Below are 26,831 nucleotides of genomic sequence, written 5' to 3' on the forward strand. Positions count from 1 at the left end.
TATTTTTTAATTGATCCATTTTTCCAGTGAGTGTTTATTTTAGACCTGGACTATAGGGTGTGGCTCTGGAAGAGGAAACCCATAGGACCCAAGAAACTACTAGTCTCACTTGTCCTTTCTTCCTCTTTTTACAGCAGGCAAGACATATTCAGAGGAAGCTAGAGAGTAAAAGCCAGCTAAAGGTAATGGGTGTATTTCTGTGACCCCCACTGGAAGCTTGGTGAGTACTGTCAGGTGTGCTCCGGGAGGGGCATGGGAGGGGGGCTTCTCCCAAACCCTTGTTTTGAGTGCTTAGCCTGGGAGCCTCATGACTCACCACTTAGGAAACCCTCAATCTGTGTCCAGCCTGTTTTCATGTGCCACCTTGTACTTCTTGCCAGACCCAAGAAGTAGGCCTTCTGCTCCATCTCAGTTGCAGTCGAGGTGAGTCTCCCCCATCGCCCTCTCTTTTTCATGTCCTCCCTGGCTTCCCTGTGTGCTCCCAGCTTGACTCACAGCTGGATCCGGCAGGAGCTCCTGGCTTAGCTAGAGTGCCCCTCTCGGATTCATGTTTCAGGTACCCCACGCCCACCCAGGAACCCCAAGCTCCATCATGAGGCCTGCGGACAGTGGGGACTATACTGGGAACTCTGGTGGATCTCGCCTAAGTGCCAGCACAATGGCTGTTCCCACTATCAATGGCAGCAACATGGGCATGAGTGCTTGCAGCAGCACCTTCAGTGCCCAGGTGGGGATCTGCTTAGGGCAGTGGAGTAAGGTGTGGCAGGCCAGGCAGGGCTTGGGTGTCAGGGAAGTGGGTTGGGAGCCTGAGGGAGCTGCCTCTCCCATCCGTACTCAGCACTAGCTCCTGCATAGATGGAACCTCAGGTAGGCTGGAGTGCCGGCCGCGATGAGTATGCCACGAGGGTTCTGGGAGAACAGGCTGGAGGCTGGGCTGGTAACCAGTATTTCCCCCTTCAGAAAGCTCTTTTGGCCTTGACCCCTAGGGCTTTGTGTCTGACCAGTGTGTGGATATTGCTTACTTTATGTGACTGCTGTGATTGTGTGTGGCAGTGCAGCTGGCCAGGGTCTGACCGTACAGGATGACCTGTGTTTGGAGCAGCATGTGTCTGTGTTGTGTGGGTGGTGTGTGCCTCCTTATATGTGGTGGATTTTGCATTCACTTCCCTGTGGACTGGGGGTCAATGGGAGGCGTCTCACACTCCACCTGCGCCCACTGGGCCTGTTCACCTTTGGATTCACTCTGCCTTTCCCCCTGTGCTCTGAGCTGGCAGGTGATTAGACGGTGAATGGAAGGGAGAAGCCAGGTGCTCCTTTTTCTCTTTCTGCTTTTGATGATCTCTGTATCAGCAGCTGCATCTTCCTTGTAGCTCTGGTTCCTGCCAAGCCCCAAGGCTCCAGTAACCCAATGGCCTCTCCTCTCCTGCGTGTGTTGGTTGATTCCAGAGTAACCCCTGAGTTACTTTGCTGCTCCTGACTGTGCGTTAATTCCCTGTTTTAAACACCAGGGTGGTCTCTGCTTGACTTATGCTGCAACTGATATTTATAGTAAATTATTCACCCCATCCATGTCACCTTTGCTGCGTGGACAAGCGAGAAAGAATAGATCGTATTGGCCACCCAGTGCTCTCTGTAAATATTGAAATTGAGACTGTAATGTCCAAGAGAAAAAGGATTTGTTGGTCTTGTTCATCATTGTGGTCCTAGCACCTTGCACAGTGTCTGGCACATAATAGTCAACAAATATTTGTTGAATGGATGACTGCATCCTTGTGTTATGTAACACTACACAAGCAATATGTTGTCAAAGATGAAAGGGCCATGAGCTGAGTGTTCACAGCAGTGGCCATGATAGGAAGAAATAGCTGGTTCATTCCTCTTCTGCCTACTACACTAGGGGGTTCTAGCCCCTCCCTCTTTCGATACACAATGAGATAAAAAATATAATGATTATTTAAGTTTTAAAAAATGTATTACAGTAAAAGACACATTGCCATTACTCACCCCCACCCAAAAAAATTCCTCCTCACTTCAAACACTTTCTGAAGCAGTTCTGGATGTCCCCTTTCATGACTGTCTTTAGATACACTGTCGTGGTTGCCTTGAGGTCCTGAATCAGTTTAAAACATTTACCTTTCATGGACATTTTGACTTTGGGAAAGGACCAGAGGTCACATGGTACCAGTCATGTGAATAAGGTGGATGAGGACACATGATAATGTTTTTATGAATCTACCTTTCCTTTGGATGTCACTTGGCAGTAGCATTTACCATATTTTTTATTACTTCTGGTAAGGATATTTGTGAAGGAGGACTTTTCAGAAAGTCACAAGATTTTTTTTTGTCTTTTTAAGACAGGATCTCACTATGCAGTTCAGGCTGGCCTTGAGCTCCTAGGCTGGTCTTGAACTTGCAACGATCCTCCTGCCTCAGCCTCCTGAGTGCTGGGATTACAGGTGTGTGCCACTCTGAATATTTTTTTTTTTTTTTTGGTTTTTTTCTGGTAACGGGAATTGAACTAACGACCTTGCGCTTGCCAGGCAGGCGCTGTGCTCCCGAGCTAAATCCCCAGCCCCTGATATTTTTCCTTTTAAAGCTTTATTTTAAAAAAGAAAAGAAAAGAAAAAGTGACAAGAACAGTGTAGTAAATGTGCTGGAAGCAAAGGAGGTATTTTGAGAGGCATTTACAGCAATGTGGGTTTTTTTTTTACTGAAATACATTTTTAAAAAATTTAAGCATTCACTGTACATTTTTATCACACCATGTAGATAGGTGTCATGAACCAGCCTATGAAGACCTTGTCCATTACAGGCAAGGAAACACTGGCACGTTGCATCTCCCGCATCGCCAGGATCAGCACCCAGAGATGCCCCAGGAGGGCATGGGTGGGGCTCGGTCATAAGCAAATCTGATCCTTCCTCAGAGAAGGATGGGAGAGGAACTGTGACGCATCCTGTGGTCTGGAAAAGTCCTGGGATGGACCACTGCACCTGGGAGAGGTTTCTGCAGTGAGAAGCAGGATAAGGAGGAGGAGGAGGAGCAGCAGGAGGAGGGGCAGAGGAGGAAGAGGAGGAGGAGAAGATGTGGCCCAGAGGGAAAGGTATCTGAGGAACAGAATCAACCAGCGGAGGCTGCAGTTGTGTGCTGGATGGAGTGGCTGGATGGGTGACCCTTCAGTGGCCAGAGCTCTGATGGGCAGATCATTCCAGTAACCTTGGAAGAAGTAATGTCTGACTCCAGGGTTTGCCTGCTCCTCACCTTCTGTCTCCAGGGGAAATCCGAAGTGTGAGGGGTGTCATCATTCACTACCGGCTGGAGGCAGGGAGATCGTGGTCACTCTCTGGGTCCCTGTGTCCTGCCCTGCTCACAAAACCCTTTCTTTTCCTCTTTGCCTGCCACCTTGACAGCCTGCCAGCCCCACGGGCACTCCAGTGTGCTCCCCTAAGAAGCAGGACAGAGTGAAGAAGAGGGTTGTCTGGGGCATTGAGGTGGCTGAGGAACTGCAGTGGAAAGGCTGGGAACTGGGGAAGGAGACCTCAAGGAACCTGGTTCTGAAAAATCGTACCTTGAAAATTCAGAAGATAAAGTACAGGTACCACAGCGAGGGGGCCAAGGGACCCGGTCACTGAGCTCTCAGGCCCCAAACCAGGCTTTCTTTAAAAATAACTTTTAAAATGTTACATAAAATCAGAGTGTTCAAAACGTGTACAGTTAGAAGAATTCTGTCAAGTGGGGTTCAAGGGACCGCACGAAGTCATGGAATAGTGACAGTGTCTTTCCCGTTATGGGGCACCCGCCGTGGGCACACCCTCCCCATCCCCAAAGAGAACCACCGTCTCCTTTCATGGGAATGATTTCCCTGTGCATCATATATGCACATAAAAACTTTCTGTGACATTTTATGAGGATTTAGTTGAACCTCTGAGATGTTTGAGAACAGACATCATTAAAATCTTTCAACCCATGAATACAGTGGATCCCTATAGATCCTTAGATTTCTATTATGTCTCTCAATCAAGTTTTAAGTTTCTCCATAAACATCACGCATATTTTAAGTTAGCTTTATTCCTGAGTATCTGGAATTGTTGGTGATAGTAGATGTGATATATCTGAAAATTGTTTTAATTTTCTGTTTGTTGCTGGTTTTTTAAAAAGTGCTCTTGACTTTGCATATGGGAATTGTATCCAGCAATCTTGGTAAAGCCTCTTATTAAGTCTATCAGTTTATTTAACTCTTTTTTTTTCCTTCCTGCATAGTTGTGTTTTATATGGACAATGGCATCTGTCTTTACTCCTTTCCAATTTTTATGTTTTTTTTTCCCCTCTGTCTCTCCTTAGTCTACTGTTAAACAGAGAAGTACTGAACAGAAGTGGTTTAAAAGGCACTCTTACTTTGTTCATGATCTCAAAGTGAAAGCAATGTGTCACCATTAATCTGGGTGTTTCCTATAGTTTTTTCTTTTCTTTTCTTTTTGATAGGGAAGATAAGGATGTTCTCTTTTATCCATATTTTGTGATGAAAGTTTTTCTCACAAACCTGTTGAAGTTTATCTAATTTTTAAATTGAGATTATCATTTGATCCCTTTATTAATATAGCAGATTATAGTAATTGATTTTCTATGTCAAACCAACAGTGTATTTTTTTAATAATCCCTTTGGGTGTGACTGAGTATATGTTCTATACTTCGCTGAATTCTTCTTGGTAATATTTTGCTCGTAAGATTGGCCTATAATTTTTTTTCTTTTCCTGTCCGTCAGGTTTTTGTAGCAACATTATGATGATTTCAAAGGGTATGTTGAATCATGTTTCTTCATTTTATATCATTCTTCATTTTATAATTTTTCTTTTCCTTTCTTCTTCTTCTTTTTTTTTCTTTTGCAGTGCTGGGGATTGAACCCAGGGCCTTTGCACCAAGTTACGTTTCTGGCCTTTTTAAAATGTTTTTATGTTGAGACAGTGTATGTCTAAGTTATTGAGTTGCTTAGGCTAGGCTTGAGTTTGTGATCCTCCTGCCTCAGCCTCCCAGAGTGCTGGGATTTCAGGTGAGCTATCATGCTTGGCTTGGAATTGTTTTTCCTTAAATGCTTGATAAGACTTTCTATGACACCATCTGGCCTCTTATTTTCATTGCAGGAAGATTTTTGACCACATATTCTTTTTTCTTAAATGAGTTTAGGGTGGCCATAAAGTTTATTCTGTAATTCTTGAGTCAGTTTGGTGAGCTAGGTTTTCCTAGGAAAGTGTTTATGTCATCTACACTGAAACACCAGTTGGTGTAGAGCTGCTGACAATGTTGTCTTATTAATATTTGAAGAGTCTGCAGCAACTATAGTGTTGGCCTTCACTGGGGCTCCGCAGCTCTGCATCCCTAGCACCTCCTTTCCTGGCCTGGGTTTCCCCGTTCAGTGCTCAGCGGCCCTGTTAAACAGGGTGACCTGTCCCCAGCTCTGTCCTCACAAGCCATCCAGTGTCCCCACCAGAAGCACGAATGCTGCTCCTTTCAATTCTGAGTGAAGGTCTGTGAAAACAGAAGGAGGTGGTGGGGTGGTTCCTCCGTTGATTGGCCCTGTGTGTCCCCTGCCACGCATTCGTCATCTTTTTCTCTGTGGCCCCAAGGACTCCAGCCCCCTCGGCTCTAGGCTCTTCTCCGGTCTTCCTGCCCCGTCTCATTGTTCTGAGCTCAGATCCGAAGTGCTCGTGCTCTGGCTCCTTCCTGCAGGCCTCCCAAGACCAAGTTCTTCTTCACGGTCATCCCTCAGCCCATCTTCCTGAGCCCGGGCATAACCTTCACACTCCCTATTGTCTTCCGGCCTCTGGAGGAGGTAAAGTCCGCCAAACGAGCAGCAGGGTGTGCGAAGGGCACGAGAGCAGAGACCTCAGAGCAGGAAGCAGGACCAGGCAGCAAGGAGCCTCCCCTCCTCCCCGCCGTGCACACATCCTGCCAGCTACAGCCAGAGCCCCAGCTCAGGAAGTCCTCCCAGAGGCTCAGGCCCCAATCTCCTGAGACAGAAGGGTGCACCCCCCAGATACTGGGGCTAAAGTGTATAATACTGGGCTGCCATTAAAAGGTCCTAGGTTCCCCATAAATCTCCTCAAAATTCTTTGCAAAAAAAATTACGTTGCGACAGGGGTGGGATGGCAGGGGTGAGTCTCACCGTATTGCCCAGGCTGGCCTCAAACACCTGGATTCAAGCGCTCTTCCTCCCTCAGCCTCCCAAGGAACTGGGTTTACACAGGTATATGCCACCACACCCAGCTCCTCCAAATCCTTCATTCCCCACCAAAGAGACCCTAATCTCGGAGACTAACTCAGTGTAGGAGTAGTGATGGTGGGCCTTGGCGCAGGCCACCGGCCAGGGGATGTGTTGGAGGGATGGCTACAGGCAGGTAGGGTACCAGCCGGGTACCACCGACCACTGACTGCCTCTCCCTCTTCCTCTGGCTTGAAGAAGGAATACATGGACCAGGTGTGGTTTGAGAAAGAAGAGGGGATGTTCAGTGTGGATCTGAGGGCCACCCTGCCCTACCACAAGCTGGTCTGCCCGCCGTGCCTACAGCTGCCCATGTGTGCCATTGGGGACATAGTCGAGGCCTGGTTCTGCCTGGACAATGTGGGGTGAGGGGGAAGCGAAGGCCCAGCGGTGGCGGGAGTGTGCTCTGGGGAGAGGGTGCTGGGAGCGGGGAGATGAGCCTCGTCCATGGGGAGTGGAGACGGCTGCCCAGAGCCCTCTGCCCGACCCCTCCCTATGTCCCCCAGGGACCTGCCCACCTTCTTCTCCTGGGAGTTCCCCAGCCCGTTCCAGATACTCCCCACCACGGGGCTGCTGGAGCCAGGCCTGACCTGTAGGGTCAGAGTGACCTTTCAGCCCCTCGTAGCTGTCATCCATGAAGTCCAGGCCACATGCTGGTATGGGGAGGGCAGCAGGCAGAAGAGCAGCATTCGGCTGCAGGCAGTAGGTGAGGCCCAACACCCACCTGCCCCCAAGCCCAGCTGCTGTCCCTGCCTGGGTCTCCAGGCCTGTGTGTGTCCCTGTGTGCCCGGGCGTGGCCCTGCAGGACCTCCTCCAGCCTCTCACTCTTGCCTCAGCACCCAGGTCTTGCTTTTTTTTTTGGCCTGCCATCGTGTCTCGGATTAGCTTTTCCCCAGGACACGTGCCTTCTAGGAGCTGCCCAGCGGGGGCCACAGAGGCCCAAATGAGTTCCCTCCAAGACTCCTGCTTTTCTGCCCCAGCTAAATGTGGCCAGCTGCTGGTGAGCATAAGGCACAAGCAAGCAGGGGACCAGGATGCTGAGGGCTCTCAGAAGCTGTTGAACTTTGGCTCTGTTGCTGTGGGCTGCATCGCTGAGAGGCATATCAAGCTGTGTAACCCATCTGCGGTACGCACAGGGTCAGGGAGGGAGGAAGCAGAGCTCAGGGACCTTATGACTGGCTGCCCTTTGAATGCATCTCCTTTACAGAATGCCTCCCTTTCTGCACACCTTTGACCTTGCATAGCCCGTGTGTGCTGATGTGCACACTTGTCAACAGCTGTCAACAGCTTGCGTTTCTTTCTCTCCTAGCTGGGGCTGGGCTCAGGTATCCTCTGCCCACTCACACCCCCCAGAAGACCCCTAGAACAGCCCCAAAGTATCCTGACCCCAGGACCATAGCTGTGCCCCAAAGTGTCTTTGGAAGAAGAAACAAGTGCTTCCCCCTGGGCGGCCCAAGGCAGGCACGTGGCTTGGCCCCTTCTTCCTCCTGGTGGAGGCAGCTTCACCCCGCACTCACTCTGGCCAGTGGGCATAGGCTGGATGCTGGCACCATGCATAGACCGTCTGACCCTGTGACCTTGCGCTTTGCTCCTAACCTGGCTCTACAGGTGAATGCGCCCTTCAAGATTGAAATGACCCCGGACATGCTGGCCAGAGACCAGGCCTTCTCATGCTCCACGGGCCATGGCATCGTGCCCCCAGGAGAGAAGAAATATGTGTCAATGTTCTTCCATCCCAACGCCTTGGACGGCAGAGCTATGGGCTACTTCTCAATCATACCTTCTGGCAGTGGCTCACAGACTCTGCTCCAAGTTGTTGGTTTTAGTACAGGTACTGGCAGCCTGAGGACACCGCACTTCCTGGGGCCGAGCAGCCCACACTGGATTCCCAAGAGCTCTATGCCTGCTCCTGAGAGGCCCTCCTCCTGGCCCCTCAGCCTAGGTGTCTGGTGCCCCCTGGTGGCCCAGTGGGAAAGCATTTTGGACATTTAGTGATGCCATCCTGCCCTCCCCGCTAGAAATTGTGGAGTTCCACTCAGGCTATAGGGGCCCTGAGCCTATCCAGCCTCGCCATCTGTCTCCAGACACCCTCCAGGCAGTGGTCCTCACAACAGAAGGACCCTTTCTGAGACACCTAGGTGGCAGGGCACACTCACAGGGACCTGTCTCTTATGCCCAGGTCCTGCTGTGTCCTTGCAGCACTACTGCATCAACTTTAACTGGGTCAGCTTGGGGGAGAGCTCGGAGAAGACCCTGTGGATTGAGAACCAGTCGGACTGCGCGGCCCACTTCCAGTTTGCCATCGACTGCAAGGAGAGCGTCTTCAGCATCAGGCCCCACTTTGGGACTCTGGTGGGCAAGGCCCGCATGACCCTGCATTGCACCTTCCAGCCCACTCACCCCATCATCTGCTTTCGGCGGGTGGCCTGTCTCATCCACCACCAGGTGAGCGGTAGGGAGGGGCGGTGCTGAGGGGGAGAGGCTCCTCTGTCTGATGGGGAGCTGCGCAGTGATGAGGACAGGTGTGCTGGGCACTCCTCTGTGTTCTAGAACTTACACTGCTGCCTCGGTCATCTCCTCCTTGGGCTTTTGGAAGCAGAGCGTGGCCAGGGACACACAGGGCTCATCTCAGCCAGGTGGTGGCAAGCCTGCCCTGACTGCCGCCAAGCCAGAGGCTTTGCTGTGCTGCTGCCAGTGAGCTCGGGAGGCAGAGGTGTGGACATCACCCCACAAAATGTGCAGGACAGGGAGTTCTGGGGTTAGAGCCTGAACCTGGGGCCCAGGGCAAGGTCATAACACAGTGTACTGACCTCTGGGTGCCTAGCTAAGGTAGCAAGGAGGGGCTGAAATCTAGCACCTTACAGAACCGGTGCCTGGGTGCTGGGCTGTGTCCTCTGCCAGGAGAATGGATACCCTTTTCCAGTTCTTATGCAGGTGCAGTATGGGCTCCGGGAAGCCTTACAGCAGGAGGACAGAACTGACCCAGTTTTTGCTCCCTGAGGGAGGGCCTGTATGCTGGGCCTGTGGGCTCCTGGCTGTCCATACTGTAGGATGGGCAGTAGAAGGCCCAGGTGCCATGTACAGAGGGAAGAACAGCAGGCAGTGGCTGAGTATCCCATCCTGAGGGCTGCCTATTCTTCTGACTTGCCCTGAACTCTGTTAGCCAGCCAGGCAGCTGTGGAGAGGCTCCCTCCAGCCTCTGTCCTGCTGTCTGTGTCATCTTGTCTGCCAAACATCTGTCCTTAGTTCAACCCCCAGCGCCCGCCTAGCCCTACCCTTCCTCCTGCACACCACACGTCAACAAATGTTGCAGGACCCACTGTTCCTGGACCTGATTGGGACCTGCCACTCGGACAGCATTAAGCCGGTCATCCTGACCCCTCAGCACCTCACCTGGTATCGCACACACCTGGCGCGGGGCCTGACGCTCTACCCTCCTGACATCCTGACTGCCATGTTGAAGGAGAGGACACTGCAGCGGGACAGCAACGGGACCCTCATGCTGCCTTCCGAGGTATCTTGATCCCTCTGGGCCCCAGTTGTTCCAGCCCCTGGGGTGCAGGCCTTTCCAAGCTTCCTGCAATTCTTGGGTAGTCCTGTGTCTTCATAGCTCTGTGGACATCACTGTTGTTGGGGTGACCTGTGTGAAGCTTCTGCAGCCTTGTCCTAAAAGGAGGGGCAGAAGGAGGGCAGTGGCAGCAAGGTTGGTAGCTGGGTTCACCCCTGTTTCTTCCTATGCAGGACCTGGATGAAACAAAAGCCCCGCAGCACCCTGATATACCCCCCATGATGGAGTACTTCTTTGATGGCACCAGGGACATGGCCATCTTCCCCCCACCCATCAGTGTAGAGCCAGCTGAGGTGGACTTTGGTGGCTGTCCTGGGCCTGAGGCCCCCACCCCTGCCCCGCTGTGCCTGAGGAACTACACTAAGGGCAAGATCACAGTGGTCTGGACGCGCAGGTCTGGCTGCCCCTTCTGGGTGACCCCAGACACCTTCGATGTGCCCCCACTCAAGTCCATGGCCATGCGCCTGCACTTCCAGCCTCCCAGCCCCAACTGCCTCTACTTTGTGGAACTTGAGGCCTTCGCCGTCTACAAGGTATGTGTGTGTGTGTGTGTGTGTGTGTGCGCGCGCGTGCACACACATTGTTGGGAAGGCCTGGAGCCTGAGGGCAGAGTGGGGGTTCTGGGGATACAGAGCGTGGTGCAGGGGATACAGAGCGTGCTGCAGGGTCCTACCTTCCAGTCTGGGATTCTCCCACCTTCTCTTGGACTAGACAGCAACCCCCATTGCTTTGACCCTCCCAGGTGCACAACCCAGCTCCATGCTTCTTACGTCTCATTCATGTGTAGCCACCTTCTTCTCTAGGGAGGAACCGGGCCTGGATCAAACCTGTTGGGAAAATTTAGTGCCCAGAAAGTAGCTCCCTGGGGCTCTTGGCTAGGGGGTTTCTGGCTTCTCTTCTAGTTCTTGAAGTAGCAAGTGGTCCCTTTAAAGCAGGGATCCCCAACCCCTGGCCTCAGACTGGTGCGGTGGCCTGTTAGGAACCAGGTGGCACAGTAGAAGGCAAGCAAAGCGTCATCAGTATTTACAGCTGCTTTCCATTACCTGAGCTCTGCCTCCTGCCAGGTCAGTGGCAGCATTAGATTCTCTTAGGAGCATGAACCTGGAGGTGAACTGTGCATGCAGGGGACTTACGTTGTGTGCTCCTTATGAGAATCTAATGCCTGATGATCTGAGGTGGAGCTGAGGCAGTGATGCTAGTGCTGGGGAGCAGCTATAAATACAGATGAACATCAGCAGAGAAGTTTGACTGCACAGAGACCATAATAAATCAACTGATGCAGACTCATATCAAACCCTATCAGTGAGTGGCAAGTGACATTTAAGCTGCAACTGGTGGCAGGCTGTGAAGAGGCAAGTGAGTTGATGACTTTAGTTGTATAGCTGCATATGGAGGCGGGCCTTAAATCAGAACCTATTGATGACTTTAGTTGTATAGCTGCATATGGAGGCGGGCTTTAAATCAGAACTGAACACTTACTGTAGTCCACACATGACCTGTCCATTATTTTATTTACTACTTCCATCTGTGACTTTTTCCCACACTGTGAACTTGTCTCAGTCACAGTTTTGGTAGCCCATGAGCTAGCCCTGGCTAAAACAAGTAAAATACAAGCAGAACTGGAGAGCTTCTTTGAAAAGAAGGATGATCCAATGATGAGATAGCAGAAGGCTCTAAGACTGCCAACAAAAAGAAAGCTACATTTAAAAGAACATACTAAGAGTCCTACTTAAATTAGGGGGTCACTGCAGCAGGTGGTTCACATTCTCCGAGCCCACTTTTTATAATATATGATGACTGGTTATCCAGCAAAGCTGTGAAACCTTCAAAGCCGTTTTGCCAAGTGGAAAGCATGCAGCCTGGATTAAGAGACAAGCCTTTGGAGTTTTTCAAAAGAAAGAAACATGAACATGAAGAATAGAAGTAATTATTGAAATCTACCACTTTATCGAATGTGTCAGCACTGAGGGCATCACTGCTACTGGCTAGCTGCATTGCTGAAGCTAAGGAGCCCTTTACTGTTGGTGAAGAGTTGATCCTGCCTGCTGCTAAGGACATTTGCTGTGAACTTTTATGAGAGACCACAGTTCAAAAGGTAGCACCTGTTCCTCTTTCGGCTACCACCATAATGAGGCCAGTTGAAATAGAAGAAGACACTGAGGCACATTTGTTAGAGAAAATTAATGAGTACCATGGTGTGCAATCCATATTGTCAAGCCTACTGATGTTTTCAACAAGCCAGCATTACTTGTTCTTGTGCAATGTATTTTTCAGGACGGTTGCATGAAGATATGTTATTGGAACCTCGCTGCAGAACAAGTCAGGTCTTTGAATGATCACACTTCAGGGAAGGTGAACTGGTCGTTTTGTATCAGCATACACATGAGCAGAGTAGCTGTCATGACTGGGGAGCTTTTTGGTTTCACTACTAAGGTCAAGAGGTGGCTTCTGATAGTGAATCTAGCACTGTCTTCCACAGAGAAATTCTGGATAGCTGAAAAATTTCACCGGAAATTAACATTTTGCAAGATGTGGTTAAAGCTATCAAGCACATTAAAGGGCATGCCTTTAACTCAGGTCCGTTCGCACAGCTCTGTGAGGAGATGGATGCAGAACACAGTCTTCTCTTTGTTTCCTGTTTGTTTGGTTTTGCTTTTGTTTTTTGAGACAAGGTCTTGCTGTGTAGTTCAGGTGGGCCTTCAGTTCACTATGGCAGCCCAGGCTGACCTTGAACCCACAGTGATCCTCCTGCTTCAGCCTCCTGAGTGCTGGGATTACAGGTGTGCACCACACCTGACACAGTCTTCTTTTATACACAGAAGTGAGATGGCTTTCTAAAGTTACACAGTGGCCAGGATTTTTGAACTATGACAGCTGCTCCAGAGATTTCTTTTGGATAAAACAGTCTCCGCTAGCAGCACGTTTCAGTGATAAAGAATGGATCACAAGACTTGCTTACTCATGACATATTCAGTCTGCTCAAGGAACTCAATCTGTCACTTGGAGAATGACAACTGTGTTCAAGTCAGCAGATAAATCTCCATACATTCTGGATTAAAGTCAAGGGAGAGTATCCTGAGATTGCCCCAAAAGCACTAAGCATCAACCTGCTTCCATTTCCAACATCCTGTCTTGGTGAAGCAGGGTTTTCGGCAGTGACAGCAACCAAAGTGAGATTATAGTGTAGACTGGCCATGAGCCACCCACTTTGGGTATCACCGTCTCCTGTCAGCCACAGACAGGACCGTCCAGTTGCAGAAAAAGCTCAGGGCTCTCACTGAGTCTGCATTAATGCAAGTTGTATGATTATTTCCCTATATACTATAATGTAATAATAATAGAAATAAAGTGCACAGTAAATGTAATGTGTTTGAATCATCAAAACCACCCCCCAGCCCCATTCATGGGAAAGTGAATCTTTCATGAAACCTGTGTCAAGAAGGTTGGGGACCACTGCATTAGAGGAGCTCTCAGCAGGCAGGAACCAGGCCTGGGGACAGAGGCCGGGTGCAGGGTAGTGAAGTGTGTCACGGGAAGGCTTTGCTAGCGCAAAGGTCAGGACCTCAGTACACAAGCTGTCCCCAGCCCCGCTGTGGCAGCCCCGACCTTAGTTCCTGTGTGTCCCCAGGCAGCCCTGTTTTCTCTTCCTTCCCACCTCGGCCTGGTGCCGGACCAGAGGAGAGCAGACAGAACTATTCAGTCAAGACCAGTCACTTACTGGCTCTGTGACCTTACACAAGTTCCTAAATGTTCCTGGCCCTGATGTTCTCACCTATAAAATTTGAGGCCACATCCAAGCTTTTGAGCAGAGTCTTTCCAAAGCAGTCTTTACTTGCCTCCGTTCTAGTGTCTTGGCAGCCGGAGGAATGTGGAGGTCTGTGGGAACAAAGCACAGACTCCCAGCTTGGTCTAGGCTGAGCACGTCAGAATTTTAGGTTAGAGCGCTGGATTTGTGCTGTCTGATAACTCAGCCACTCACCACATGTGGCCACTGGGTACTTGACGTGGCTGGTCCAAATAGAGATGTGCTGTAGAATATAAAAGATACACAGATTTCAAAAACAGGATGAAAAGAATGTAAACTATCTCTATTCTGATTTTATATTCATTGTATGCTAAAGCGATAAGAGTTTTAATCTATTGGGTTAAATAAAAGATGATTGAAATTAATTTCACATGTTTTACTTTTTTCATGTGGCCACTGGAACATTTAAAATCACATTTGCGGCCAGCACTTGTGGCTCCTGTTATATTTCCATTGGCCAGTGCTTCTCTGGGCTCATTCCTACAGAATGAATGCTGCTTTCACATCCCGCCCCACCCTCCTCCCAGGCAGCTGTGGGGATCCAGAGAGGGATTGCAAGTGCTCAGCCCAGGCCCTGGCTCCTGCAGGAGGAACTGCACCGCTGCAGCTCTCGGTGCTGTCTTCTTCCTGTGCCCAGCTTAGGACGCCTGCAGCACAAGGGCAGGGGTAGGGACAGGCAGGGTGGCTGCCTTCCACCTTGGACTCGGGCCCTGAGCTTCTTCACGGGGGTGATCCCCTGCAGGTCCTGCAGAGCTACAACAACATCGAGGAGGATTGCACTGTGTGCCCATCCTGGTGTCTGATAGTGCGGGCACGAGGCCACAGCTATGGTGCTACCTTGGAGCACCACGTCCCCCAGTACTTCCTGGATGCGCCAGAGGTGAGCATGGCCCCACCAGCAGTCAGTGGGGAGAACTCCTGGCTTCTGCCTTGACCCGCACAGCACTCTTTTCCTGATGACCTCACATCAGATCCCTGCATCCTCACATCCCCACATCCTCCCCGACCAGTGGAAGACTTGTTCCTGGATCATGACATTGGCGGGCCAGTCTGCGAGTTGGATACCAGCCCCTCGCTGCTCCGTCTGAGATATTTGGTCCACCAAATCCTAGGCTAGACTCCAGGGGTACAGCAGCCCAAACCAGGAGTCCTTGGGGCACGCTACTCAGGAGTCAGAATTCCTAGGCTTTTCCCAAGGTGCTTGGAGGCCCTGTCTGACCTGTGAAGCAGGACGATGGGCTGAGAACCTCAGAGCCAAGGACCGGGCTGCCAGCGCCCAGTTCTGGTTTGGACTCTGCGCCTTCCCCCAGTGTTCATCGCTATCCTCAGGTCTTTCATTGTTCTTATTGATGGAAAGGTGCCGCTTTGAGACAATGGCTTGGGGTAATTCTATTTACCTCCCCCCAGCTACACTTCTGCCCTTCAGTACCCACCCCCCAGTACCCAGCTCCGGGACTGCCCCTTCCCAAAGCACCCCTCTTACTCTCAGGGTTCTCAGCACTGATTCCTTTGTCCCCTCTCCCTTGCCCTGCAACCTTTCCTGAGATCCAGCAGATTCCAGTCTGTTTTGCTCCCACGCTAACTTACACACAGGCATTTGTTGCCCTAGATGGGTGCGAACTTGGGTCAGGGACTGTGAGCCTTGAGTTTTATAGCCTGCCCAGCCTTAGCCTAGGGCTGGCCACACCCTGGATTCCCAAGGGGAGCTGGGGATTTGGGACTCAGGAAGGGCTCCCTTTAGCGACCTGTGTGAGACTCATCTAGAAGGAGCTGTCTACCCTTGAGCTACTGGACCCGGATCTCTGACAATGGTTCTCCCAAGGGTGAAGGCACTCTGGACTGAAAGGACCTCTCCTCTAACCATAAGAACCCACCTTGGAGACCTATGTTGCTCCAGTACGCAGGGCCACCCCATGTCCATGTCTAGAGGTCTCTGGAGGACAGAGCATTCTCTGAGCCAGCCTATGGCCTCTCACCTCTCTGCTCCCAGGGTGTCTGCTGGGCTATAAGCAGGCATCTTGGATCCCCTAGGAGACAACCCTGCCCAAGCCCACACACACCCTGGTTGTATATCTGGAGGATGGGGATCTGAGCAGAACTCCTGCTTTCTTCCTCTTCTCTCCAACCCCTAGCTATTTCCTGCAGTGTCCTCTGGCAAGCCCTCCTACCGCAGTCTCCTCCTGGTCAACAAAGGCTCCATGCTGCTGACCTTCAGCATGACCCCCAACAGCAGCTCAGACATCTCCCTGCGGCCCACCTCAGGCCTTGTAGCCCCTGGTGCCCACCAGATCTTCCTCATCAGCACCTACCCCAAGGGCACCTCCTGGAAGCAGCACATTTTCTACCTGGAGTTCAATTTTGGCTCCCAGTATCACAAGGTAGGAGGCAGGGGTAGGAATCATCCATAGTCCAGAACTTTCCGATCTGTATTTGGCTTTCAGGAGCCCGCTCCTGTTCCACAAAGTAGCATCCCAGGGAAAGACCCCTTGGCTCCATCTGTGAACAGCTCTGCCACCCCTCAGGGCCCTGCCTGTCCCTCTCATGGACTATAGGACCAACACAAAGGGTCCAGAGCTCCCAGACTCACTCCTGCAGGTGGGAGAGGTATTTGGAGCAAGCCCAGGGGTAGGGTCTGGATGGTGGACACATGTCTGAGCCCACGAAATGGTCTGTCCATCCCTTCTCGGTCCCTGAGTTCTTTTCTCTCTGCTTATGGCAGAAGCTGCCATGCCCAGGTTGGCAGATGACCTTTGCTACCTTTTCCAAAAGGAAAAGCTGCCCACCTATGGCCTCCTGGATGTGGAGGGAAGCAGGACCACAAGGTGAGGTCAAGTACTGCCCTCCTTTCTTTGGCCCAGGAGGTGAGCATGCAGAGTCGAGAGGAACCACTGCAGCTGAAGTTGGACACCAGCAAATGTGTCTTCTTCAAGCCCACCTGGGTGGGCTGCTCCTCCACCAGCAGCTTCACCTTCCACAACCCCTCGCGTCTGCCCCTGGAATTCGAATGGAGGGTCTCCCAGCAGAACCGACAGACTCTGGCTGTCCAGCCCTCCAAGGGGCTGATCCAACCCAACGAGAGCCTTGTGAGTGCCGTGACCCACTGCTGAGGGCGGGAGAGGGCAGGCGCCTGCCTTCACTTCTGTCGTCTCTCACTCATGGCTCTCAGTGGCTGTGATGTCCAGCCCTTCAGTCCACAGTTACCTCCCCTGACTGTGAGGTGTTGTTATCACCACCTCCCTCACCCCATTCCACAGTGAACTGAGACTGGGGGGAAAGCCTTTTACTAAGATCAAGGTTAAGAAGTATAGAGCTGGGAATAGGATCCGAGTTTGTAGTGCCAGGGCTCAGCATATGTCCATGGTCTGGCATCCGTGGTCCTCAAAGATGTAGATTGCTGGTAGCGTGGCTTGGAGCAGCTGGACCTGGGATCAACTGGGTGGCTCTCACTAAAGGGTGAGGAAGGGAATTCCCAGAGGTCCCAGCTGAAGCATGAAGGGGAACACAGTCTGGGACCTAGCATAGCAGATCTTGTCCCTAGTCTAGGGCCTTAAAGCTAGTTGACAACAGACTTGGAGCAAGAACCAATAACACATGGTGTCCCTAAGAGCCCAAGGACAGTAAGTAGTGGCAGGAGGGACTGCATCAACTCAGGAGTCAACCTTGAGCATTCCTACCCTGCCCCCGCCCTCACCAGCTGTCTGACCCTGGGCCAGTTCCTGGACTTCTCCAGTTTCTCGTCCCGAAACAAGCCTTGAAAATACCACTGACCTGTTATGAGGATCAGGGCTTAGGGAGATAGCATGTTGTATAACGTTCATAAAGTGCCTGGTACAGGGTAGATCCTTAGGAAGCATTACTAAAGCTTGACAGCCTACAATGGGACCTTCACCGGCCAGGAGTCTCAGGGCATGGGCATTCTAGAGGCCCCCGTGCAGCGACCATCTCTGTGACCACAGACGCTGACATGGATCTTCAGCCCTTTGGAAGAGACTAAGTACCTGTTCCGAGTGGGGATGTGGGTCTGGGAAGCCGGCCTGCCTCCAGATGTCAAGCCCCCTGCCACTGTGCACTACATGATCCGACTGGTGGGCTTGGGCATCACCAGCAGCCTCTCTGTGAGTGGGAGGCCCAGGGGGAGGGGAGAAGGCCCTGGGTGCCCAGCTCCAGAGGACAAGGGAAGGAGCCCTCTGTCTCCCCTGCCCGCACCCCTGCACTTGCCCTTGTTTGGGGGATGCTCTGAGGATGGGACTAGGCGGCAGGGCTGGGGAGCTGGGGGAGCCCCCAGCAGCTTTTGGCTGTGGCCTCAGGCAGAGACGAAGCAGCTGGACTTTGGGAACATGCTGGTGGGCAGCACGCAGTCCAGGAGTCTAGTGCTCCTGAACGATGGCAACTGCACCCTCTACTACCACCTATACCTGGAGCAGCGCAGCCCTGAGGGCCCTGACGGTGATCCCTCCGGTACTGGACCTGGGCTGGACTGGGACCAGGGGAGATACGTAAACGTGGGGGTGGGGACCAAGGGTATTGCTTAAGACAGGTTACTACACCATGGTCTGGGTCAGATTGAGTAGATTTTAAATCCTAATGCTTCCACTTTATAGCTGTGTGCCAAAGGACTAGGACTCTCTAAGCCTCAGCTGTGAAATGGGGCTACTATTGATACCATCTACCTCACAGAGCTGCTAGGTGGAAAAAAATGCCAAGGGTACAAAGAAGTGTGATCTCCTCTGTTCCAGCCTGGGAGGAGGGTTCTGCTCCATTTCTTGACTAGGACCAATGTTCAGGGATGGTAGGTGAGAAGGAACAGGAGAGGCCAGGCTGCCTCTGCCTGCTGACCCTACTTACACTACCCCTGAGCAGATCTGCAGCTGGACTGTTCCGAGGGGAGCATGCCACCTCACTCCCGGGTCACCATCAGCCTGACTGCCTGCCCCAAGCACAGGTCCCAGTACTCCTGGACCATCAGCTACTCTCTCCTGTCCCACAAAGGTACCTGGGCACCCAGCGTGGAAAAGGCAGGGCCAGGGAGGGCAGAAGGGAAGGGGGAGAGCTGTGTGAGGCAGGGCTGGGGCATGCTGAGGTCAGATCCGCTCCCAGTGAGCAGAGCTGTGCCAGACTGTGCCTTCAGATGTCTGCTGCATCTGTCTATGTGAGTCCATACGTGTGTGTACCTGAGGTGCAGAAAACTCAGCAGGAAAGGTTAGGGAATGCGCTGATTTCTGGTGGGATCTTAGAGCCTCAGCCTTGCTGGGCCTCAGCTTTCTCCCCGATCAAATGGAGTTGTTATTAACTTTGCCCTGTGTCAAGCAGGAAGGCGAGGAGGCACCAGAATGCTGACTCAATGGGATTGGATCCTGGCTCCAGCACTTAGTAGTTGTGTAGTTTTAGCAAGTTGTTTCACCTCCCTGTGCTTCAATTTCCTCATAAAATGGAGATAGCAGTGACACACAGGCCACAAAACGAAATGAAATAGTGACCTGTGTGGCCGCATAAAGGAAGTCAGAAAATATGATGCTAAGTAAAGAGGGCCAGTGACAAAAGCCATAGTGCATGGTTCCATTTGTATGGAGCATCTAGAATAGACAAAAACAGGCCAAAAGATGAGTAGCTGCCAGGAGAGGAAGAGGGGCGTGGGGAGTGATGGTTAATTGGCACTGGCTGTCTTCTGCAGGTGATGGAAACTTTCTAAAATTAGATAGTGGTGAGGGTTGCACAATACCAAGATCACTGAATTATATGTGTTAAAAGGGTAGATTTTACAGTAGATAAATTAGGCCTCAGTAAAGCTGTTACTGAAAATTAGTTTGAAAACAACGGTACACGTTAAAGGCAAAGATGTGTGTCAAGCACTTAGGACAGTGCCTGGCACTTAAAAATGTCAGGCAAGGGTCAGTTGCTCTTGGGAATGTCCCAGAGCCTAAGGCATAGCTCTGGGAGGGAGGTGAGCACTCTCCTCTCTCCCACACATGCGCCCCCAGATAACAAGGTTGGTGAGAAGCAGGAGCTGTGTGGAGTCTCCCTGGTGGCCGTGTACCCCTTACTCTCCATCCTGGACGCCTGCCCCCTGGGCGGGGCCAAGGGCATCACCCGGAAGCACCTGTGGCGCCTCTTCTCCCTGGACACCCTCAATAGTTACTTGGTGTGTGACCCCACTCCCTGTGAGCTCACCTACAAGGTGCCCACCCGGCACAGGTGAGCTGGGGCCAGGGGGAGTGGGGCCTGCTAGGGATATTTCTGCAGCTGTCTACCCATGCTCCAGCACCAAGCTGTGTCCAAGAAGCTGCTTCCCATCTCTGTGGGGGAGGGAACTCCTAGTTCTTACCCCTCCCTGGAGGAGACTGGAGAGGCAAGGCCTGGCTTGAGTCTGAAGAGCTGACCCATTCCTGCCTCTGAGTCCCCGATTCTCTGATCCCACCTTTGAGGGAGGGAAGGAGCGTCCACGGCAGCCACCCTCGGGAGAGCCCCACCTGGTCCCCACCTCTAGCTCTGAGCCAAGGGCTTTCTCTGCCTTACACAGCGTGAGCCAGATCCCCCCTGTCTTTACCCCTTTGAAACTTGACTTCAACTTTGGGGCAGCACCGGTCAAGACCCCACCCTCTGTGGTGCTCCTGGCCATGAAGAACAGCGGAGTGGTGCCCTTGGACTGGTATGGCTGGCCTGGAGGGGCTGCTGGGGGGCTTGGGGTTGGTACTAGAGGCTGGGAGGGTGGGAGAGCCACTTCCTCTTGTCAATGAGAGACCTGGTCTGCGAGGGGTGGGCCTTCCACTGACGGAGTGTGGAGGCCCAGTGGGTCACCTAGAAGCACTCAGGACCTGTCTCTGGCTGACCCACGTGTCAATAGACTCAAGGCAGAGGGGACTTGCTGTGCCGAAGAATGGTGTAGCTGCCTTAGTGACTGAATGAATGAGAAGCATTTATTCAGCCCGCTGCACCAGGCTCTGTGCTTTACTAGCTTTCATCTGCAGATGCTCCCAGCAGGAGGAGGGCTGGGGCTCAGCAGGCTCAGGACTCAGCCAAGGCCACTCAGCTATTAGTAGGCAGAGCCAGATTCAGACCCTTCGTCCCAGCTCCAGATCCCCCTGCCTACACGATTAGCCAGCCGGCTCCAAGGGGCTTCTGCGTACCAGGAATAGGCGCTGGCCGCCTGACAGATCCCACTTCAGTCACAGAGGGCCAGGGCTGGAGCCCCACCTCCCCTGCGTCCCACCCTGGTCCTGTGGGGGCCCAGAACTGGTGCCCAGTCCACATCCTGTTTCCATGCCAGGGCTCGTTCTTGTTACTTCTCCCTGCCTCTGCAATGCGCCTGGATTTCCTAGTAAACGTCCTTTAGATGACTTCCAATTTTGACTAGCGAGAGGTGAAAAAGGAGGGTCCCCAGCCTGGGCGTGACAGGGAGTGGGTGAGGGTGGAAACATGCAGGCCGGGGCATCTGTGGCAGGAAGTCTGCATGCCTGAGCAGAGGAAGTCCTGGGGTGGGGAGGTCCCGGCAGGGTGGGGGCTGCACTGTCAGGTGTGCTCTGCTTGCGCCCTTCCCACCCTCCCTGGGGGAGTGAGACGGTGAAACTGGCTCAGGCAGTGGGTCTGTCTGAGAAGGGCAGGGCTGTGAGTACCCGAGGGCTTCCGGCCCAGAGTCACCGTGGCAGCTTGGCAGGGCTGCTGCCTGGGGCGTGAGGCCTGGCTCTGTGAGCTCCAGATCTGCCATTCACCAGGCTCTAAAGCAGGCGGGGAGCCAAGCCCCACAGGGCCGAGGGTGTTGGCCTAGCTCCTGGAGTGGTGCAGGGCGTTTAGGGGGCCACAGGCACTGTGTGTTTTGGTAGGAGCAGCCCGACTCACACTCTGTGGAGAGGATCCAGGCTGCTGGAAACGGAGGCGGGAGGGAGCCCAGGCAGCGTGCCTGCCGGCAGGGGATCATTTGAGGTACAGGAAGGCAGGCCGTGCTTCTTCCAGGCTTCCAAGCAGCCTGGCTCTCCAGTGCTTTCTGTGTTGTTGGGTTTCCTTTCAGTTTCTTAGAAGGCTATTTTTGCAAATTCTCGCCTGTCTCTGCTGAGCTCATAGAGAACAGACAGGCTTTATTCCTGCCAGGACTAGTCAGATGGAGGACTTGGCTGGGAGGCGGCCGCAGGGAGGACAGAGGGAGAACCCCAAGTAGGAAGGGGAGCCCCCACCTGGGGAGCAGGGAGCCATACAGCTCTTCTTGCTGACACCTGCTCCGCTTGACCCTGGGATACCTTGAATCTTGCATGTAAGGAGAGGATTCTTACAGATGTCGGATGTACTGGTCAATGTCATCTGTTCACCTGTGCGCTTTCTATTTATTCCTCTGGCTAAACCTCTGGTAGTGCTCCCGAGGGACAGGCTTCAGGCTGATCCTCAGAATAGGTGTGGATGGCCTAGGGACCAATGGCCTGGGGTCAAGCAGCCTTCTTCTGCCCGGTAATGTGTGCTGTGAAGGGGCTGTTCAGGCCTCAGAGCTTCATTGCACCTTTTCAGTTGGGGCCAGGACACCAAAAAGGCTTTCTACAGAAAGGAAGGTAGGAAAAAGCTTTCTACCTATTTCCCTGAAAACAAGACTGGGTCTTATATTAATTTTTGCTCCAGCTGGGTGTGGTGATACATGCCTATTATCCCAGCACTCAGGAGGCTGAGCCAGGAGAATCGCTGTGAGTTCAAGGGCAGCCTGAACTGCATAGTGACACCCTGTCTCCAAAAAAATTTTTTTCCTCTAAAAGAAGCAATAGGTCTTATTTTCAGGGGATGTCTTATTTTTTCATGTATAACAGTCTACATGTATTCATTTACTCATGTATTTAAAAATCTACATTTATTCATATACAAAAATCTACATTTATTCAAATACAGTCATGTCATCATCTCTGGGACATCATCATAACTCGTTAAACCCCAACTTCCAGCCTGAATTACTTGTGAGTTCCTTTCCTGTAGAAGCATTGGCTCCAGTGTCTCACATCCAGCAGTAGAGCTGTCCTCAGATGAGTGCTTCTTGTCCACATAGCCTGATCGTAATGTATCAGTGACGCAGTTGTCAGTGATTGTACCCTAGGGATTCTGCACCCACATCACAGCCTCCTGCAGGCTGGGCTTCACAAAGTTTGCATTCAGTCAAGTGGTAACTGAAGAGTTGTGAGACAGGAGTGGCCATAAAAATGACGACACTTAAGAATGATGGTCCAAAGCTGGGTGTGGTGGCATAGGCCCATAATCCTAGAAGCTGAGGCAGGAAGATTGCCACAAGTTCGAGGCCAGCTACATAGTGAGTTTAAGGCCAGCCTGAACTACACAGTGAGACCCTGTCTCAAAAAAAAAAAAAAAAAAAAGGTGGTATACACAAAAGTGACAAAAAATTGCAGGCACCAAAATTCAGAAAACATTTCTTTATTTCACATGAGTTTATTAAGTGTGTCCCGTACAATATACACCATATTGAACTATGAAGACATACATTGGACACAATCACGCCCATTTGTTATGAAGTGTGTACCTTATTCATGCACTGTATCTGTCCTTCAATTGATCATTTGGCAAGAAGTCTCAAGTCCACCCATTTACATAGGAATTTAACTCTCGTCCAAAGCTGCCCACTGAGGTATTTACAAATATTTAATTATAATTTATGTTATCATTTATTGTAAGTATCAATGTCAATAATATGTATCTGTACTTTATTATATATTCATATTACTATTTTATAATTCAGTATATCCATCATGTGGATGTACTAAATGCAGCCATCTAGCTCATGATCTCAACTGGGGCTTATTTTCAGAAAACAGACATGGGTGAAGAATTCCTGGGATACAATCACTGATGACTGTGGGGCTGATGCATTACAAGCAGGCTATGTGGACCTCCAAACAGCAAACTCTCCATTTTTTCTGCTGATCAGTAGCCCCCAAATAAAATGACAAAAGTAGTGTATTCACCCATAGCAGGTCAGATGATACAGACTCAGTGGAAGAAAAGCAGGGAACCCCTCTCCCTCTGGAAGGCCACTGCTGAGTGGTGAGGGTTGGAGGGGGCCTGCTACTCTCAGCATCTGCCTCACATGCAGACACATGGGCACATTTTCCCCTTCAGATCAATACACAAAGATCCCGCTTATTCTTTGTAACAGTTGCATAGTGTTCCATGCTATAGATGAGCATGTAAGCTGTTAAATCTCTCTTTCATCAGAAGATTAAGTTGCTTCCAGTTGCATTTTTTGCAAAACAAAACAAAAAATGTTGTAATAAATACTTTGTGTGTGTGCACCTGTGCGTGCATGCTTTTATTTCTGTAGGTTAATTCTCCAAAATGGGATCTTTAGGTCCAAGGGTATACAGTTTTCTTCTAGCAGATGTTTCCAAAACTCCTTCCAAAATGTTGAAGCACTTTCCTCCCTCCTGCCTTTGTATATTTCAAGGTTTCTGTTCTTTTGAAACTTAACAGCCTTGGATATAACTTAACTTCAACATTGCCAATGTGAAAAAATTTGAGACTGATTCCTCAGGGGAGTTTTGGTTTGCACTTCCATCTCCTGTTGATGTTTTCCAGAGGCGTGTTAGCTGTTTTCCGCCCACCCATCCTTACCCCTTTTCTCTTCCTTCTGGGCTGAATCTCCTTTTCTTTTCTGGACTGTTCTCTTCTTACATTGTTGGCCTAGTTCGCTGCTGGAGCCAGTTCCACAGCATCTCTCTCAGAGCGAAGGATGCCCAGGGCCCTTCATTTTGTTAGCTCGAGGGCCCTCACTAGTTTTGTCAGCTTGAGGGCATTATCTATTTTCCTTTGGTATGAGGCACTTCTAGAGCATTTGCTGTGTACAGCCTTGCTTGTCTCAAAAGAAAGAAGAGCTGGGGATATAGCTTAATGTGAAGACCCTGAATTTAATCTCTAATACCATAAAAAAACAAGTATGCCAGCCCTGCTGGGTACCTATCCTTTACCCTAGCTGGCTGTCCCCAATGTGGCCTCCACTCTCTCCCTCTCAGGGGCCTCTGGGTGGGCTGTCAGCATTCACAGGAGCCTCACCTGGCCCCTTCCTAAGAGCTATAGTGAAGAAGGGTTTGCATCCTGCTCTAAATAGCCTGTCTACACTCGCAGCCTGCTCAATTCCTGGCACCCACAATGGGACCCCCAATCTTCACTGCTCCTTTAGCCACTGTGGCCTTGCTCTTGATCCCAGGTTTGAGGGCCATTAGGAAACAAGAATCCACACCAGCCACATCTGCTCAGCCAGGCATGGGACAGCCTGCCAGATGAGGGGATGGCGTGCAGGTGGTGTGAGAGAGGTCTCCATCTGTCCTGCAGGGCCCAGGGCTTGGAGCTCCCCCAACCCTCTGTCCAGACCGACCCGTTCTTTGCACAACATCACCCACCCCTTCCTTCACACCCCTCTCCAGGGCCTTCCTCTTTCCAAGTGACCAGAAAATTGACTTAGAGCTGTGGGCAGAGCAAATAGAGTTTGACTGCGCTGAACTCCACCAAATGCGCATAGAGGACAATCGCATCTTCTCCATCAGCCCCAAGGCTGGGAGCCTGAGCCCGGGGCAGGAGCAGATTGTGGAGTTCAAATACAGGTGCTCTTCAACCCCCTACCCTGCATTTCTGCTCTGGGGGGGACCCCCTTCCCTGGCCTTTCACTGTGGGGCTCCTGAGCACTTCATCATCCCCAGGGGATGCCTAATGTCCTTCTTGCTCTGTCCCAACTCAGGGGTGAGCTGCTTGGAGGGTCTAGGTGGCTCAAAGCTCTGGCATGCCATATCCATTTGTTCTTCCACTTGCACCAGGGTTCAAAAACTCCCTTGTGGATGTGTCTCCTCTCTTCTAGCCACCTGTTCATCGGCACTGATCGGCTCCCCGTGCTCTTCAAAGTGTCCCATGGCCGGGAGATCCTGGTGAGGCCCCAGCACTCTGGGCCTGCCCTCAGCCTCAGGCTGGAGGATGGGCTTCCTGGACAACCAAGAGGAGCACGGACCAGTGCTCCCCTGGGGAGGTGGGGTCCAGATCTCTCTGCTGCGAAGGCCACTTCTTCTGCCGAAGGGTGCTACCCATTGGCTTTTTATTTCCAGCTAAATTTCATAGGTGTGACAGTGAAGCTGGAGCAAAAGTATGTGCACTTCACCTCCACTACCCACCAGTTCATCCCTGTCCCCATCGGTGACACGCTACCCCCACGACAGGTCAGTGGTCCACATCATCCTGATTGCCAAGAGGGGTAAGTGCCAATTGCTGCATACCTGTGTCAGCCCTTGACAGGATGACAAAGACACTGCCCTCCAGAAGCACCGAGGAGGTGTGGTTGGCAGGTTGAGCCCCAAGACTGGCAACTGGGGAGACCCAAGGCAAGAAGCTTCGGTTTCCTGGTACCTGGTACTAAGCTCTTTTGCCAGACTCGGTTCTCATGCAAAAGTGGGTGACTTTTCTCCTGTAGCACATGGTTCCTCAAACCTCTTTGACCATGAGCCATACTAATAGATTTTATATTTATATATGCTTCTACAGCACTATTTACACACATCTACAACCAAAACCAAAACATCACAAATGTATATACCTAGATTACCACAGGGAAAGAATACTGATTTCTTTTTTATTTTATTCTGTTCCATTTTATAACATGCTGGATATGACCTACTAGACAGATGTAGAATGTCCAGTAATAAGTCCAAGCCACGGTTTGGAGGTCATGGCTCCAAGGATATGTGATGGACCCAGATGTGGATCCTTGGGAATTGTGGACTTTTCTTTCTATGCTGGTTGGAGGGAATCTGATACTTTTGCTCTGAAAATGTATGTTGGAACTCTCCAAGAAGGGGACATAATATTTTTGGAAAAATTTCACAGTTGTGAAATATCTACCCATGTAGAAGCCCCTGAAGTTCTGGGCAGGGGTCTTTAGTTGTTCAGCCCAGAGACTAAGGAATGGGCTGGCTTCCTCCTCCTGAGAGGGAGTCTCCCAGCCCTGAGCTCTGTTCAGATCACCATCTTCCACCTTGCCAGATTCCCAGCAGTGTCACTCAAGGGTGGGGTGGTGACAGCTGGGTTTGAACTGCAGGGGACAGGTAGAGCTCATGGAAAGGAAATAAATGGGGGGTTGGGAGGGTGGGGGACAGTAGGTTCCAAATGAAGAATTTGGTTTTGGCCAAGTTTGAGATGCCTGGGAGACAACCAAGAGATCTTATCAGTAGAGGTTGGATCCACTTGTCTG

The 26,831-nt window shown here is 51.3% G+C and overlaps 1 protein-coding gene across 13 annotated transcripts in view; it reads left to right on the forward strand.

Moving 5' to 3' along the window:
• Ccdc108 (coiled-coil domain containing 108) overlaps nucleotides 1-26,831 on the forward strand; it is a 36,922-nt gene that overhangs the window by 2,713 nt on the left and 7,378 nt on the right. For 2 of the 13 annotated variants that reach the window (XM_013519786.1, XM_013519781.1), the window contains exons 3-24: nucleotides 135-423; nucleotides 557-727; nucleotides 3,409-3,593; nucleotides 5,723-5,825; nucleotides 6,453-6,619; nucleotides 6,761-6,960; nucleotides 7,564-7,715; nucleotides 7,863-8,085; nucleotides 8,434-8,699; nucleotides 9,568-9,768; nucleotides 9,996-10,355; nucleotides 14,370-14,507; nucleotides 15,760-16,005; nucleotides 16,486-16,710; nucleotides 17,584-17,742; nucleotides 17,935-18,085; nucleotides 18,488-18,616; nucleotides 19,606-19,819; nucleotides 20,145-20,273; nucleotides 25,024-25,200; nucleotides 25,452-25,518; nucleotides 25,693-25,803. In XM_013519786.1, the coding sequence (XP_013375240.1) occupies nucleotides 593-727; nucleotides 3,409-3,593; nucleotides 5,723-5,825; nucleotides 6,453-6,619; nucleotides 6,761-6,960; nucleotides 7,564-7,715; nucleotides 7,863-8,085; nucleotides 8,434-8,699; nucleotides 9,568-9,768; nucleotides 9,996-10,355; nucleotides 14,370-14,507; nucleotides 15,760-16,005; nucleotides 16,486-16,710; nucleotides 17,584-17,742; nucleotides 17,935-18,085; nucleotides 18,488-18,616; nucleotides 19,606-19,819; nucleotides 20,145-20,273; nucleotides 25,024-25,200; nucleotides 25,452-25,518; nucleotides 25,693-25,803 (3,738 nt within the window). In that variant the 5' untranslated portion in view covers nucleotides 135-423; nucleotides 557-592. Of the gene's footprint in view, nucleotides 1-134; nucleotides 424-556; nucleotides 728-3,408; nucleotides 3,594-4,760; nucleotides 4,794-4,915; nucleotides 5,046-5,722; nucleotides 5,826-6,452; nucleotides 6,620-6,760; nucleotides 6,961-7,234; nucleotides 7,381-7,563; nucleotides 7,716-7,862; nucleotides 8,086-8,433; nucleotides 8,700-9,567; nucleotides 9,769-9,995; nucleotides 10,356-14,369; nucleotides 14,508-15,759; nucleotides 16,006-16,485; nucleotides 16,711-17,583; nucleotides 17,743-17,934; nucleotides 18,086-18,487; nucleotides 18,617-19,605; nucleotides 19,820-20,144; nucleotides 20,274-25,023; nucleotides 25,201-25,451; nucleotides 25,519-25,692; nucleotides 25,804-26,831 lie in introns of those variants that run through there. The other 11 variants (XM_013519777.1, XM_013519779.1, XM_013519778.1 and 8 more) reach the window with 11 other exon arrangements.

The sequence above is a fragment of the Chinchilla lanigera genome, unplaced genomic scaffold (assembly GCF_000276665.1).
Source record: "Chinchilla lanigera isolate Chin_1 unplaced genomic scaffold, ChiLan1.0 scaffold00052, whole genome shotgun sequence".
In the NCBI taxonomy this organism is placed as follows: Eukaryota; Metazoa; Chordata; class Mammalia; order Rodentia; family Chinchillidae; genus Chinchilla; species Chinchilla lanigera.